This window comes from Netta rufina, assembly GCF_964035555.1.
Source record: "Netta rufina genome assembly, chromosome: Z".
Classification (NCBI taxonomy): domain Eukaryota; kingdom Metazoa; phylum Chordata; class Aves; order Anseriformes; family Anatidae; genus Netta; species Netta rufina.
The window spans coordinates 36841105-36855685 of record NC_140126.1 but is presented as its reverse complement, the minus strand read 5'-3'; the positions used below and the strand labels follow the sequence as shown (position 1 = coordinate 36855685).

General features: G+C 46.4%; 1 protein-coding gene across 1 annotated transcript in view; it reads left to right on the top strand.

Annotated features, from left to right (window-relative positions):
• The first annotated feature begins 6780 nt into the window (after positions 1–6780).
• Positions 6781–14581, top strand: part of LOC311221182 (guanine nucleotide-binding protein G(q) subunit alpha) — a 129454-nt gene continuing 121653 nt past the window's right edge. Inside the window, exon 1 of the mRNA XM_084305011.1 lies at positions 6781–7220. Within this exon, the coding sequence (XP_084161137.1) occupies positions 7085–7220 (136 nt within the window). The 5' untranslated portion in view covers positions 6781–7084. The remainder of the gene's footprint in view (positions 7221–14581) is intronic.

Here is a 14581-nt window from a genome sequence, read left to right as displayed (position 1 = left end):
AGTAGGATGTTACCAGAAATTGAAAAAATAGCATTTCTTTACAGTTAATTTTTTTGGTTTACCTAGAAGATATTTTACCAAAAGTACAAAAAATATAAATTATAATTTGTAACTGTCTTTGCACACCATTGTCATCGAGGACTCATCAGGACAAAATCAATTCAGCGTTTCTGGTTATTTGTATGTGGTGGAACAGTAGGGGGAGCACAACGCTTTTTTCCCTGTAAATCTCACAGGATCATGACTAGTGTTTTAGCATAAGCACCATAAATTTCCACCATAAATACAAAAGGTTTGAATATACAGTGCAATCCAAAACATTGTTAGAATATTCTTGGTATATCCAACCTAAAAGTTAAGTGCTGATTAGTCTGAAAATCTCCTGATTTTTCAAGGAGAAGTAGATGCATTAATCATTATTTAATCTGGAGTAAAAAAAAAAAAATAAAAAAATTGCAGTCACATTAAATTATATCAGCATCAGAATTAAACCAATATCTCATGTTATTTTTATTATTTCCAATGTAATGTAAGGCAATGCCAGAATTCAAAATACAACAGGATTAGGAAGTGGACTAATAGAAACACAGCACCTCAAGAGTTTGCTCTATTACCATACCCAAACCAGGGTAATGAATGAGTTTTATCCAAATATGTATTTAAAATATTTTGCTACTCTACAGAACTCCGTGCATATGTCCAAAGTAGCATTTTGTACTTGTTCAAAAGTCTGCCTCGTCAGACAGATGAAACCAGTCATGTTACCCTTTTCCCCAGTAATGAATTTCAGTATTTCCCTCAGATACTATTACAGATTCACCAATCTTCGTTCTTTTCTCTTCCTTAAGAGAGCACTATCTAAATTCAACATTAAGTGCCAGGGGAATTTGACTAATATATAGCAATCTGTACTACTGTACAAGTACCATTAGCAGTGCATCTCAGGCATGAGAATTTTTCAATTTCTGCCTATATTCAGGTTCACAATTCATCATGCCATATGGGCTTAGGCAACACACTAACCGGCTGTCATTGTGGTAAACCGAAGTTCACAGCATGGCCTGCTTTTCTACTTCAGTATCTGAGTGCCTCAGTTCCTCCAGAAGTACCAACGGGAAGCCAATTATCTGCTATCTTCTAACTCAGTCTTCACCAGTTTAAGTATATTTGCAGGAAACATACTTTTTCCAAGTATTTGTCACTGTTTTACATAAGACTTAATAAGGGACATTTTTCCTTAGTACTACAAGCTTTCCTAACAGATTCTCACGTGAAGATAGTAAGACAACCTGCATTGTTACTGCATTTCCACTTAGAAGATGACATTGATTAGTTGTTGTGTCAAGATCCTTCTCTGCACCCACTTTAAAACAATAAAGACTGGAAACACTGTCCTTATGGACTTCCGTTATCATCTTATAAAATTATATATGGCAATAAAAAAACATTTATTTGTCCATCCAAAAACACAGTTGATAAGGGCATATTTTTTTCCTCATGTCACTATCACTCAGGTATTTCCTTTTGTTTTTCATTAAGAGATTTGATAGCAACGTGCAAAAGATATTGGTGCTTCTAGCAATAGAAGCTATAAAGGATATACAAAGTATGGGATTCATTACTCAGACCACCAAGGTCTTGCAGTGAATTTGTGATTGGACTGCATAATGTTGAAAACTCAATTTTAATAAGTACTATTACATGAAAAAGAATATTTCCTGTTCATATTCACTGGGAAAATACCACACTGACTCATGATTTTACATACTCTACCACTATATATGGAAATTATGTGGAAAGAAGTATTTGCATAATTTCATAGATGTTAATGGTCGGTTTACATTCACATACAATTTATTTTTTACACTGAATTGTCTCATTTTCTGTTTGTTTTTATTAACTATGTTTGTTTCTCTTTAAAAACACCTAGGTGAAAATACACATATAAATGTAAGAGAACTGAAATGCACTGTCCCCTGATTTCTTTCACTGATGGCAGACCCTGCTTTATTTGTGGTGTTGAATGGTACTGGAATCTGTAATGGCAGTGTGTGGTGTATGGTGGAACTGCACCAAAAGTATCCAATTATTATTTACTCTGCTATGGAATTATTCAGGCAGAACAATATAGAAATATTTTGACTTGTTGTAGTGGTGATCACTTTGTATTTACAGTTACATAAAATTCATTATATGCAATAAATACTTGTTTCCAGCTGGAGCACTGTGCTTGCACTGAAATACAAAAATAATTTTTGAAAAACCCAAATCTCCTGCACTTACTGTATACCTGTCTTTTTATAAGGTTTGCTTAGAATTAACTTAAGAAATGACACACAGCAAATTATCATTTTTCACTTTATGTATAAAACTTTGGTGTAAGATTGTGAAAAGTATTGTAGCATGCTCTGATTTTGGACTAGTCTTACATTATAGAATTGTAGACAATCTGATAGGTATCTGTACTCTTTCTAGTGACATATTTTGGATGGAAAACAAACAAACAAACAAAAACAAACAAAAAACAACCTAGAGTTGTTACCTTCTTGACACATTCACAGAATCATAGAATGGTTTTGGTTGGAAGGGACCTATGGAGGTCATCTGCGGCAAATGAATAATGGAAGGAAATGTGAATAAAACTTCTCAGTGAAAGACAAAAAGATTTTTAGTTTAAGTGGCAGCAGTGGAGGAATGGTGTCCCAGTCACTGACTGTATCTTGAGGTAACACTTCACCAAAGATTTTGCTGAAACATTTCTGAGGAGAATCCATGCCGTTAACAAATCACAAATCACAAAAATACAAATGCAATGGCCTGGATACATAGCTGGCATCTATTTCTCGATGGAGCCAGTTGATAAATGGTAGAAGCACCTTCATGTGTGCCACATGCTAATAATAGTGAACCATCTCTCTTTGCAGAGCTGTTTTAGTAGTGTTTATCAGCTCATACGCTACCCATCTCACAACGTTGTGTCATACGACTGTATCGAGCGTTATTTTTTCAGCACTGTAATACATGGCCCTGCTCCACCAGACCCGTGTAGCTGTGTAAATGTGGGAACCCCTGGCTGATGGCAGCTGGTCCAGCAGCTTTGCTGCTACAGAAGGAGCAGCACCTGAACCTTTGGGAAACCGATCCCAGGAGCACAGTGACACGGAGGGGCGAGGAACGAGGGGAAGGAACTGTTTCACGCTGGATTAAGGAGCCACACCAGCCGCTGCAGAACAGCCCCCGGGCTGCCTGCCCACGGCCGCCATGTCACCCCCGGGCCCCCTGCCCACGGCGGCCATGTCACCCCCGCAGCGTGCAGCGGCCAGGGGCCGCCGGGGCCCCGCAGTGTGGCTGTGGCTGTGGCTGTCCCCGCACGGTTGCCATGGCATCTCCCCTCCTCCTCCGCCTGTGCTGGCAGCCAGCGCAGCGCCCCTCAGCACGGGCACCGGGGGGGGGGGGGACGACGACGACGCCCGGTGTCACGACACTGGGCAGCCCCGGGGACGGTTTGGGGGAGGCTGTGAGGCGCCGCCATCGGGCAGCGGGGGCTGGAAGGCATCGGGGACATCGATGGAGGCACGGGAGGGGAGGGAAGGGCCGGGCGGCCGCTTCCGCCTCGCAGCGAGCGGCGGCAGGAAGCGGGCGGGCGGCCCGGCCCGGCCCGGAGCCCGCAGCCCGGAGCCCCGGCGGGGTGGCGGCAGGGGGCGCCGCCCGCCGGCCCCGGGAGCGCCTCAGGAGGGGTCAGCGGGCAGGCGGCTGCTGCGCTTCGGCGGGGAGAAGTCGTGGGGAGGGAGCTGCCCGTGTCCGAAGGAAAAGGGAATCAGCCCCGTAGAGCACCTCACGTAGAATTACATCAGCCCAAACCGGGTTTTTTTTTTAACCCTACTCCGGTCACTGTAGCCAGAGCCTTAGGCAGACACCTCTTACTTTGAAATAAATAAACGCTGAGGGGATTTGTCAAAACAGCACGTACCGGAACAAACCGATTATTTCAGCCGAAGGAAATTGCAAACACTGGATGTTACTCATTTAACTGTAGAGAACCAACCGATACCATTTGTTTGCTCTTCTAAAAAGAAACAAACATAAAAGTAGTGATCGGGAGGGCATACTGGCGGGGCCATTTGCCCTGCTCAGACACACTGATGGCCTCTCAATTAACTCTTAAGTACTCAAAAACAAGACTGAGATGTACTTGTGCATGGCACTGCGAAAACGTCTTCTTAATGCACAACGGCAATCAAAAAGCACTTGCGAGATCCTGCGTTGCTTGAGACGGGATGCTGACCAACTGCAAAAATCCTGTGATGTCGTTCTACACGATCTGCTGGCCTACTGTCATGGGAGCACCCAGTTCAGACCCTGCTTGGAATCTGTCAGAACACCACAGAAAACATATCTCAAGCAGAAGAGACAGTGAAGAGTGACAATGGATATCCTTAAGCATCGGGAAGGAAGCAATTCAAAACTGGGATAGATGAGTGCAAAGAATGATAGATGATAAAATGGAGTGGTGGTTTCCCAATCTCTGTTGGCTTCTGAGCAAGAAAACTGAAGATGCAGCGTGTTTAATATCATGCTCCGCTCCCCCTGTCAGGCTCACTTCTAACTTTTAATTTCCTGTGGCAGCAAGCAGCATTAAAACGTCTCACAGGCAACGGGTTGCTATGAGCTGCGCACTGGAGACTACTTGGACAGAGGAATATGAAATTATTAATGTTACAGGGGAGGCTTATCAGGAAGTCTCTGTGCGGGATTAGGTGATAGTATGGATAGTATCTATGGATAATAATTATCTGTATGGGTAATAATGGTATCTGTCATTTACTGATAATTCCTATTAGGATAAAATATTTATAAAGGATGTTTCATGTGTCAAAACAGAAGCCAACCATTATGGGGATGAGGACTGGACAGAAATTTCCTCATAGGTTTTTTATCATGTAATTGTTCATAATGGGGGTTCTTCTGACTCCCACAAAGTCACAAAGCAAATGGGTAAAACTGTGCGTAATGGCTATCTGCTGATGACAGATTCAGAACTAGTTGGTTCGGCCATTATAAATCCAAAGATATTTATTCAGTGGAGATTTTAAATCCAATGATGTCAATGGGAGCAGTGCACACAGATTACATAAATGCAAAATGAAATGTTAGTTTTGGGTTTGAGGTACACACGGTGTTCATGCCTTCTACACTGAGCATATAAGAGAGTTGGTTAAGAAAGTTGCGTTGGCCTTCATCTACTGGGGAATGTTGCAATAATGTCTGAGGTATGCGGTTTTTATTAAGGACCACTGTGCCCTTCATCTGGGGGATGGCGCAGGAGGTTGATCTGCTCACCCACAGGTCGTGAATTCATTGACCTGCTCTTATCCTTCCTTTACACCTGATGGCAGATCACGCCGCTGTGGACTTGGAACTCCGTGTACCAGCGTTCTCGGCACAAAGCTGCTGCATATACACTGAGTATCTCTTGCGACCTGTACTGCATGCATCTTCATCCTTTTCAGGGCCCTGGCTTTTAGAAATAAATTGCGGTATGTTCAGAATTAATTTCACAAAGAATTTCTTTTTTCCCCATTTGGTTGCCTATTCACATTTTTCCTTAAGTCCCATCTATAATTCAATCTCTAGAAATCTTTATTGAATTTAATGCATTAACCTCGGACCGGGAGATAAGGCAGGCAGACAAATATATGGATAGGCATACCTACATACAGGTACATTTTAAAATAGAGATGATGCTTTTGCTGAAGTATTTCCGATGAATGATCGGAATAGCAGGATTTTGCCTGAATTGATTTACGGGGATAAAGAAACGTAATTATTAAAAAAATACCCCAAGTTTTTATACATTACACGTAAAGATGCCATGCAGATCAACGTGGACGCCAATTCATTTTCTAAAAAAATGTGCGGTGCTCTCCAGGTGAATTGACCGCACTGCCGGGCCGATCACCGCGCTCTCCTTCTTAATTCCCTGCCAGCCCCACGCCGTGCCCTGGGGCCGTCTGCCTGGACGGAAAGTTTTGAGGGGACGCAGGAGGAGGCCGGGCTGGGGGCAGGTGGCAGCAGGTGACAGCAGGTGCCGGCAGGCGGCGAGCCCCCCGCCACCTCCACGGGGCTCCTGCGGGCTCCCCGGGGCTGCACCCCCAGGGAGCTGCGGGACGGGGGTGCAGGCAGGGGGCTTCTCCCCTCCCCTCCCCTCCTCTCCCTTCCCGTCCCCAAATCCCGCCCGTGCCCCCAGCCCACTCCAGGAGGCGACACGGGGAGGTGTGTGTGTGCGTGGGGTCTGCCAGCGACCCCAGCACCGTGTCCCCACCCCCCCCGCTCCCCGCTCCCTTTTCTCCCCCCTTCTCCCCCCTCTCCGCCGCCGCCAGCCGCGGGGGCGGGGGCGGGTGCCGGGGGGCGGCCGCCCCGCTCTGCCCCGCTCCGCCATATTCCTGCCGCACCACGCCCGCGGAGCCGAGCCATTGAAAAGCCGGGCGAGCCCGGCCCCTGCCTGCCTCCTCTGCCCCTGCGGCGGCTGCCCTCGCTCCTCCCGCCCCCTCTCCCGTCCTTACTGTCAGGGCTGAGCCCAGCCGAGCCCAGCCGAGCCCAGCCGTGCCAGCTCCCCGGCAGCGGCTCCCCCCCGCCGTGCTGCGGCTGGCCGAGCGAGGGGAGCGGCGGGGACATGCGTGTGCGGCGGCGGGGGGCAGGGCTCGGCGGGCGGTAGGGGAAGGGGGGCGAGGGGCGAGGGGCAGGGGCAGGGGCGGCGGCGGCGGCGGGGCTCGGCCGGGGAGCGCCGCTGCCGCCGCGGTGGATGTGTCCGCCTGGCTGGCTGCGTGATCCCGCGGGGAGGAGGAGCTGGAAGCGGCGGGGGCAGGCAGCGGGGCTGCGAGCCGCGTGCGGCAGCGAGGCGGCTCCCTGCGCCTGCCCGGCGGGGGCTCCCGGGCACCGAGCGCCCGCGTCCCCCGCGGCTCGGGGCGGCGGCGGCAGCGGCAGCGGCAGTGGGAGCGGGAGCGGGGCGGGCGTGCGGGTGCGCGAGTGCTGAGTGCGTGCGGTTTTCGGGGGGTGGGGGTTGTGCCTGAACCGGCTGGGAAGAATGACTCTGGAGTCCATCATGGCGTGCTGCCTGAGCGAGGAAGCCAAGGAAGCCCGGCGGATCAACGACGAGATCGAGCGGCAGCTGCGCCGGGACAAGCGGGACGCCCGCCGGGAGCTGAAGCTGCTGCTGCTGGGTGAGTGCCGGGGGGCGCCGCACGGACAGGCCCGGCCCGGCTCGGCTCGGCTGGGCTCGGCTGGGCTGGGCTCGGTGCGCTGCGGGCCGCCGCCGGGGAGCCCCGCGGGCATCGCCGCCGCCCCGGGCTCCCCCCGGCCCGGCGCCGCCGGCGCCTTACATGGCGGGGCTGGGGCCGGGGCGGCGGCGGCGGCGGCGGCGGGGCCGCTTCGCCTGGGCTGGGCTCGGCTCCCCCCGGGCGCTCGGCCTCGCACGGGCATCGCCGGGGAGCCGCGGGCGGTGCGGGAGGGAAGCGGCCTCCCGGCACGGAGAGGGGGAGCGGGGCTGGGGGCCGCCGCTGGGTGCGCGGTGGCAGCGGGGGGACCGGGGGGGACGGGCGGGGGGAGCCGCGGTGCGGGTGGGTGGCGGCGGGCGCTGATATCTGCATTGTGCTGCCGGCCTCCCGGGGGCTGCTGCCTCCCGCCGCCTCTGCCTTTTTTTTTTTTTATTTTTTTTATTTTTTTTTTCAGATATTGTGATTCTTACTGAGCGATGCGAACTGGGATAAGGGGCTGGTGCTCAGATTGTAGACCCATTATTATTATTATTATTATTATTATTTAAAAAAAGCGGAAGGAAAAAAAAGAAAACGTAAAGCCCTACGTGCAGGCAGGGAGGCGAAGAGTAACCCGAAGTATGCGGGAGGGTGACAGGAGCTTTAATACCTCTGGAATCCACCCACCAGTCAGGAAGCAAAATCTGTGGCATCGCTTCTCCCTCGTTAAAAGCAGAGGTCGTTATTTCGGAGCCGCAAGTATGCAGAGGCAGTGCTTATCTGACAGAGATTTGTCTCCCGTTAAAATAAACCTTCAGAATTAAAACACGTATCTCCAGTCAGCGTGCTCCACGCTGCTGTGCAGCGCCGGTGGCGGTGCTGCTTCTGCCCGGGGCTCGCAGGCCTTGAAATATGTCTGCAGCAGCAGCGTCTGGCGTGTGGATGAGCAGGGACGCGCCGGGAGGACGCGGGATGTGATGCTGAGGGCTCCTGTCACGGGTCACGTATGTGGGGCAGCGACCTGCCCTCTCTGTGGGGCAAGGAGGGTTGAGAGGAAAAGTCACAGTGTATTTTAATGCTTGGCGTGAGCGTGTTATTCCCGGCTTTGTGAGACAAGAGCTTCTCTCCTCTGTGTGGAGGAGGGTGCTGGGATCCTTAGCGAGCGTGGAATAGAAGCGGTGGAGACAGATGCGGCGCTTGCAGTGATAACATTCGGTCTCGTTTTGGCCTAATTCTGCTTGATGGAAGTGCATGTTGTGACTGTTTCGGGATTCACAGAGGAGATAAAAGAGAAGTTAGATAGTTTCCATTTGTTTAACTTTATGGATGCTGAAGTATAATTACTGAATGATAGACGTTTGCTTCAGGAGAGGCAGCTGGCGTTTTTGACTTGTTTACTCAAGCCCGAATTGTTTCTGTATTTCCCTGGTATTTCTCATGGTGAAGCTAGAGGTTTCTCCCAAGCTCCCAAAAATGTATGAATTCTATCGAAAGGCACCAACAGAGACTACCCAGAGAAGGAGTTCAGAGGTGCACCTCTGCAGTCAGCCCCGGTATTACTTTCCAAGATCCACCCGCAGGTGATGTTGAGCGTCCAGGTTAGGGCTTCCCCACGGCATTGCCAAAGGCCACATGGAAGGCGGTGACCTGGCTGGAGGACAGGCGAGAAGACAGCCTTTTGGAGGTGCTGGAGAAAGCTCACTAGGTTGCCTTTGTGAAAGCTTTCGACAGGTTTTGTTGTAAACCAGGAGTTGCAACGTGCTGATGAAGATGTGAGCGAGAGGTACTAGAAACCAGGAGGGGGTGAATGTTCTGCTTTATAGGAAACAGCGTGGCTGTATTTGGGTAATGAAACCAGTACAGAAATTACTACTGCGCACTCATTTTCGGTGTTTCTCTTTGTCACCCTCTGTTGTGTTTGACCGAAAGTCTGTGTGTCTGTGCAGCTGTTTGGATTAACACGTAATGACCTCATCTTGTACAAAGCAGTACAGTGGTGAACCACCGTTGAAGTCGTGGGATTGGGTAGAGATTTGGGTTTCAATTCATAAACAAATTCTGAGGAAAACTTTTCTTATTAGTGGTTTGTTCCAGGTGTATGACAGGACTCTTTTTAGTCACTCTCTCTGCTTCCCCAGCATCTGCAGTTGCTCGGTTATTAAGGTTATGTTGTTTGTGTGGTCATTTGTATTGTTATGAGATAGACAAAGATGTTTTTATTAAAAACAGTGAGACTGGTAAGCAGTTTCTGATATTTTTTGTGCTAAAGTCATCTTTTATTTTTTAAAATCTGACTAGATCCCCACTGTCCCATTACATGACTCTTCCCTTCAAAACTTAAAGGACTTTAGGTACTAGCATTGCTTAGCTATGTTAGTGTAAACATAGGCAAACTTTCTTTTTTCTCCCAAAGTGTCAGCTCCTCAGTCCCACTTTGTAAAGAGTTGTGAAACTTAAAGCCTAAGTGGGTTAAATGCTTTTGAAAACGGGACTAAGGTATGTCCTCTGGATCCAAAGGGGAGAACTAGCACAGCCTAAGCCGAGCCTTGGTAATTGACCATGTGTGCTCTTCTCTACTTGCAACAAGTCTATGCAAAACCTGTTGACTTGAAGGGTTTTGAGGCACAAATAAGCACATCTGCGCTAGATTTCTACTTATTCTTGTTTGGAAATCAGACATACACACTTGTGTGTGTGTGTAAATAATAATTAAAAAAAAATAGCGTTTGTGGATAAGTCGTCACCCCCACCCTTTTTACACTGTGGAAAATACATTGCTTCCTTGCAAAGTGAATTAGTTCCCTCCTGACCGTGCGAGTACCGTTACCGAATGACACACACATGCTGTACTGGGTACGCCCTTTTGTGTATTAATGATATCTTTTTACTTTTCATAGGATCGGAGTTCAAAATACTAAGTCATTTCTGGAAAACTTTTACTGCATGCTAAGATTATTTTTAAGTATTAGTTTAAAAATAAACCTCTGCGATTAAATGTAAAAATACCACTTTTAGGTACTTTGTTGTGCATCATTGCTTATTTTTTGGAACAGATTAGAACAGGAAAAAAGGTTGTGGGTTTTTTGTTTTTTTGCTATTGTAATTCTAACAAGTCCGAACTTAAAATACACACTGAAGGGTGTTACAAAGGCATACTAGTAGTTCTGCTAGCACAACTTGGCTGTAATATTTAGGCACTTTGGAACAAATTCAGTCTTCCACTGAATTTGTTTTTAATCTCATGTATTTTCCAAATTCTTCTGGATTTCATTACTGCTGAACACTTTGTAAAACCCTATGATTGTTCTCCAGAGCTTAAAGTTGTTAATATCCATCCATTGTTTGCTGTTAGCTGTAAAAACACTTATATTATTTTTATAGCTGGAAAGAAATGAGGTGTTTTAATGTTTTATGTTGTTGTAAGCCAAGCAAAATGTAGAGCTTGTACATACATGCTTAAAACACATACTTATTCTTAAACAAATACTTAGAGACATGTGCTCTAATTTTTCTGTATAGCATTTTGACTGTCATCCACAGAAATTTTCCATGGTCTCAAAAAGCAGCACTTGGGCCTGAATGATAGCTTGTAGCCATAAACCTTCAGCCCTGGACATTCTCTGTCAGTGCACTGCATGTGTTAGTATTACACGCTGTTTTCTCAGTGGGAAATGCTTTGAGTGTGCAAGAAGATAACCTAGCAGTATCATGCGAGTTGGCTAGGTATGTCTGTACATCTGTGAAAACCACGGCCAAAAGAGGTGTTGGAGGGCCTGACAGTGTATTCACTGTTTTCCACCCTATTTGCAGGTAGCATCATGTGCAAAACACGTTTTTTAAGAGGTGCACGTTCCCTACGTGTGAGACGACAGGTGTGTCAGCGACGACGGGTGCCTGAGATGCGTGTCCATTTATTCTCTGTGCGTTACCAGAGGAAACAGGTGGAGGATAAGCCATTTGAGTTAGTGTGAATGGCAGCCAGGCTGATGCAGAAAGAAGCTTTTGGACATAGGGTGGATATACCCAGTAAGCGTGCAGGGTATGTACGCGTTTGTTTTCCTCTGCCAGCTGAATTAAAGATTCACATGCACAACTCGGTGAGTTAGCAAGGGCTTAGGCTTTCTTTAAATCACTTGAAGAGGAAGTGAGTCCATTAAGCCAACAATGGAGTACACTGGTTTTATATAACTTTTTCATCAGCTAGAGAAACAAGCAAGCTTCCTTATTTTTCCTGTAGCTGAGCTGCTGCCTGTGGTTTCTTGAAATGGGACAGGGCAGGGTGGCAGTTTTTTTACAGAAGGCGTTGCAGTAAATCTCTGCTGGTGTATTGCAGCTCAGATGTGTGGTTTGGAATGTGGATGTGTGAAAATGAGAATTCGGTGAAGCTGTACATAAATGAATTTCCTGTTTATATGTACACGACCAAATGTTGGAGGTCTGGCCACACGTTGGCTTTTTTTCTTTTTTTCATTTTTTTTTTTTTAACTGTAGGTTTGTTGCAGTTACTAAACAAAAACAAATTTCTGTGAAGTACAAATTTGACTAGCCAGGCAGAGCAAGTCGCGTAAAGGAAATGTGAATATTAAATAATAAATAGACGTGCAGTGTGTGGTCATTGACGTGAACTGTCTATGAGCATTACTGGGCTTGCTGACCATAAATGTCAGACAGCAGTTTTAAAGCCAAATTCATGCAAAATTCTTAGTGGGAGGGAGGTCTGTGCGTACACACCAGTGTAATGTAAGGTATTATTTTAAAACCCTGTAGTGAGCTTTCTGCTGTGTCCATTTCAGTGCTTTTATCTCCAGAAGAGCAGCATTCAACAGAGAGGTTCAAGTACACCTTGAGTATGTTAAAATATGTTTTCCTGTAGTGAAGCCCTTAATTGTGTTTGCAAAAATGAGCTAATTGTATTCATCCCCTGCGTATTTTTGGTAGGCTATTTTGCAGCTGTTTGTCTCAGTTTCTTTAACTGCAAAATTGGAGGGATAGTAAGGACTTACATATTCGCTATTGATCAGCAACACGCTGCACTTGTGGAGTTAATAACCTGAAGTGCTGAATGTTGTTGAGAATAGGTTAGGCAATGAGTTGAGATCAATTTCAGGCACGCGCCTGTGACCAAGGCCTTTGTAAAATTTTGGAGTCTTATTTGCATTCCTGCTTGGTGTTTGTCTTCTTCTCTTTTCCCTGTTACAATCTGAAATGCCTGCACAAGCTGGCAGTTTCCTCTCCTCACAGAAGGAAGTCAGATGTGTGCACGAAACAAGCGAGTGCTGATACTGGGTAGTGTGTTTGGATTGACTACTTTCTGTGCTCTGTGTTAAACCAGAGAAGTTGAAATGAACAGTTACATCCTGACATGTGTTGTAACTGGATTGGTAAGTATCTCTTATTTAGAATATTTTCCTAAGACGACCCTGTAGGGGTCATATAATAACATTCGGTGTCAAAATACTTTGGATGCAAAATACTTTGAATTCCATCATATATAGTTGAGTGCATATATATATTAAAAAAAATCATTTGAGGAAAACATAAGTCATCACTTTGGTCTCAGCGTGATACCATGATTTCACCTTTGCTGGGAGAAAAAGTATATATTTAATTCTGTTGTTGCTGTTTTGGCCTTACTTTATTAGAAGCAGTCTACACTCACTGACATCAATATGAACCTCGTTTAGGGCCTCAATAATCAAAGAATTCTGATGAATAAAGTTAAATTAATATTTCAGAGAGCCAAAGGACCCCAGATTTGTTTCTCGCATTAAAGAACAGTATGAAATTAGTGCAGGAGGGAAAAGTATATGCTGAACAAAAGAATCTCCTGAGATGAGACATTTGGGCATGTGATGCAATGTTAAATAAACTACTTTTGAGCTACTTCAGATTATTTTTGTTGTTGTACAGTGGCAATGCCGATTTCATAAGGAAAAGTATTTCTTTTGAAATAATATGACAGTCCACAAAATTAATCCCAAGAAGGTGTGAAATAACATTATGCAGTAGACGTGATTAATGGTAATTAGCTTTGTTGCAGTAACAGACTACTATAAACACTGAGCATTTTTTCTTGCCCTGCTGAATGGCGTAACACTCAGGACAGATCTGTTCTTACACTCAAATACTGCCTTGTAGGAACAGCTCTGACAAATAAAAATTATGGAAGTCTTTCAGCATTCACTTTTTATTTGCTTTAATTATTATTACAAGATGCCCGACTGGCAAGAACCAAGAGCAGGAGAGCGGTACAAAACTGAGAAAGATCTTGAATGTCCAAAATGCAGCCATGTATTTGGTGTTCTTAGCATCACAGATAGAAGGATGCATCAGGCTTTAAGTGCTGTTAACCCCAAACAAGGAAATTGAATGCATTAATACCGGAGGGCACGAATCTAAGAGATACCACGGTTTAAAAAGTTCAGAAGTTACTGGGGGAGTTCCAGGAACAGTCCAAATGTTTTTCAAGCTAAATTAAAGATTAAATCTTCAGTGTTCTGAAAACACATTGTTCCCCCTGTAAGTAATGTTCATACAGAGACTGAACTGAAGGGGGATTGTCTAAAGATTTCAGCCTTTGTGGGCTTTCAGGGGGCAAATTGCATGGAATAATCAAACTATTTAATTTGCAGACAGTTCAGTGTTCAGAGCTGGGTCAGTGCTGCAGAGTTTTATCGCAGAGCCCATGCACAGATGCAGTTGCCAGCAGAGGAGTGTGGCTGTTGACTTCTTTCTGCATTGCCTGAGAAGGTGGTGTGGCGTGTGGCTATGCCAGAGGCAAAAATGAAACCTATCAAACAAGATCCTGCCGTTACCAATCTGTTCAAGCGGTTTATCCAACAAACTGCAGATATGGACGACGTGGTTTAGGCAAGTCCCACAGCGGGTGGTTCACCTTATTCTTCCCCAAAGGGGAGGCGGTGTGTAATACGTGCACAGCCTGAATAAAGCAGCAGGACATCGGAAAGCTTCTGCAAGTGGAAGCCCCTTGTGGTTCAGTAAAGTGGGAAAGCTAGGAGTGGTGGTACTGAGGCTGCCTTTGCACAGCTGAGCCGTGTGTTAGCGCTTCGCCTCAGAGCTGTGCTACTCACGAGCCAGGTTGACCCACTCTGCATGTGGGAGAAGCTTCTGGTAGAAATGGGGCTGGGCAGTTTTGTCTGGTGCCTGGGGCTGGAGCTGGTGTGGTTTCTTGACAAAGGGGATAAATGCTTACTCAAGGTCCCATCCTCATTGATCATCTGTGCCTTCTGTTTTACACCTGGGAAAATGTGGTGGTGGTTCCTGTTGAAATGCTCCAGGATTCACCCCCAGTTATCAAATATCCATTG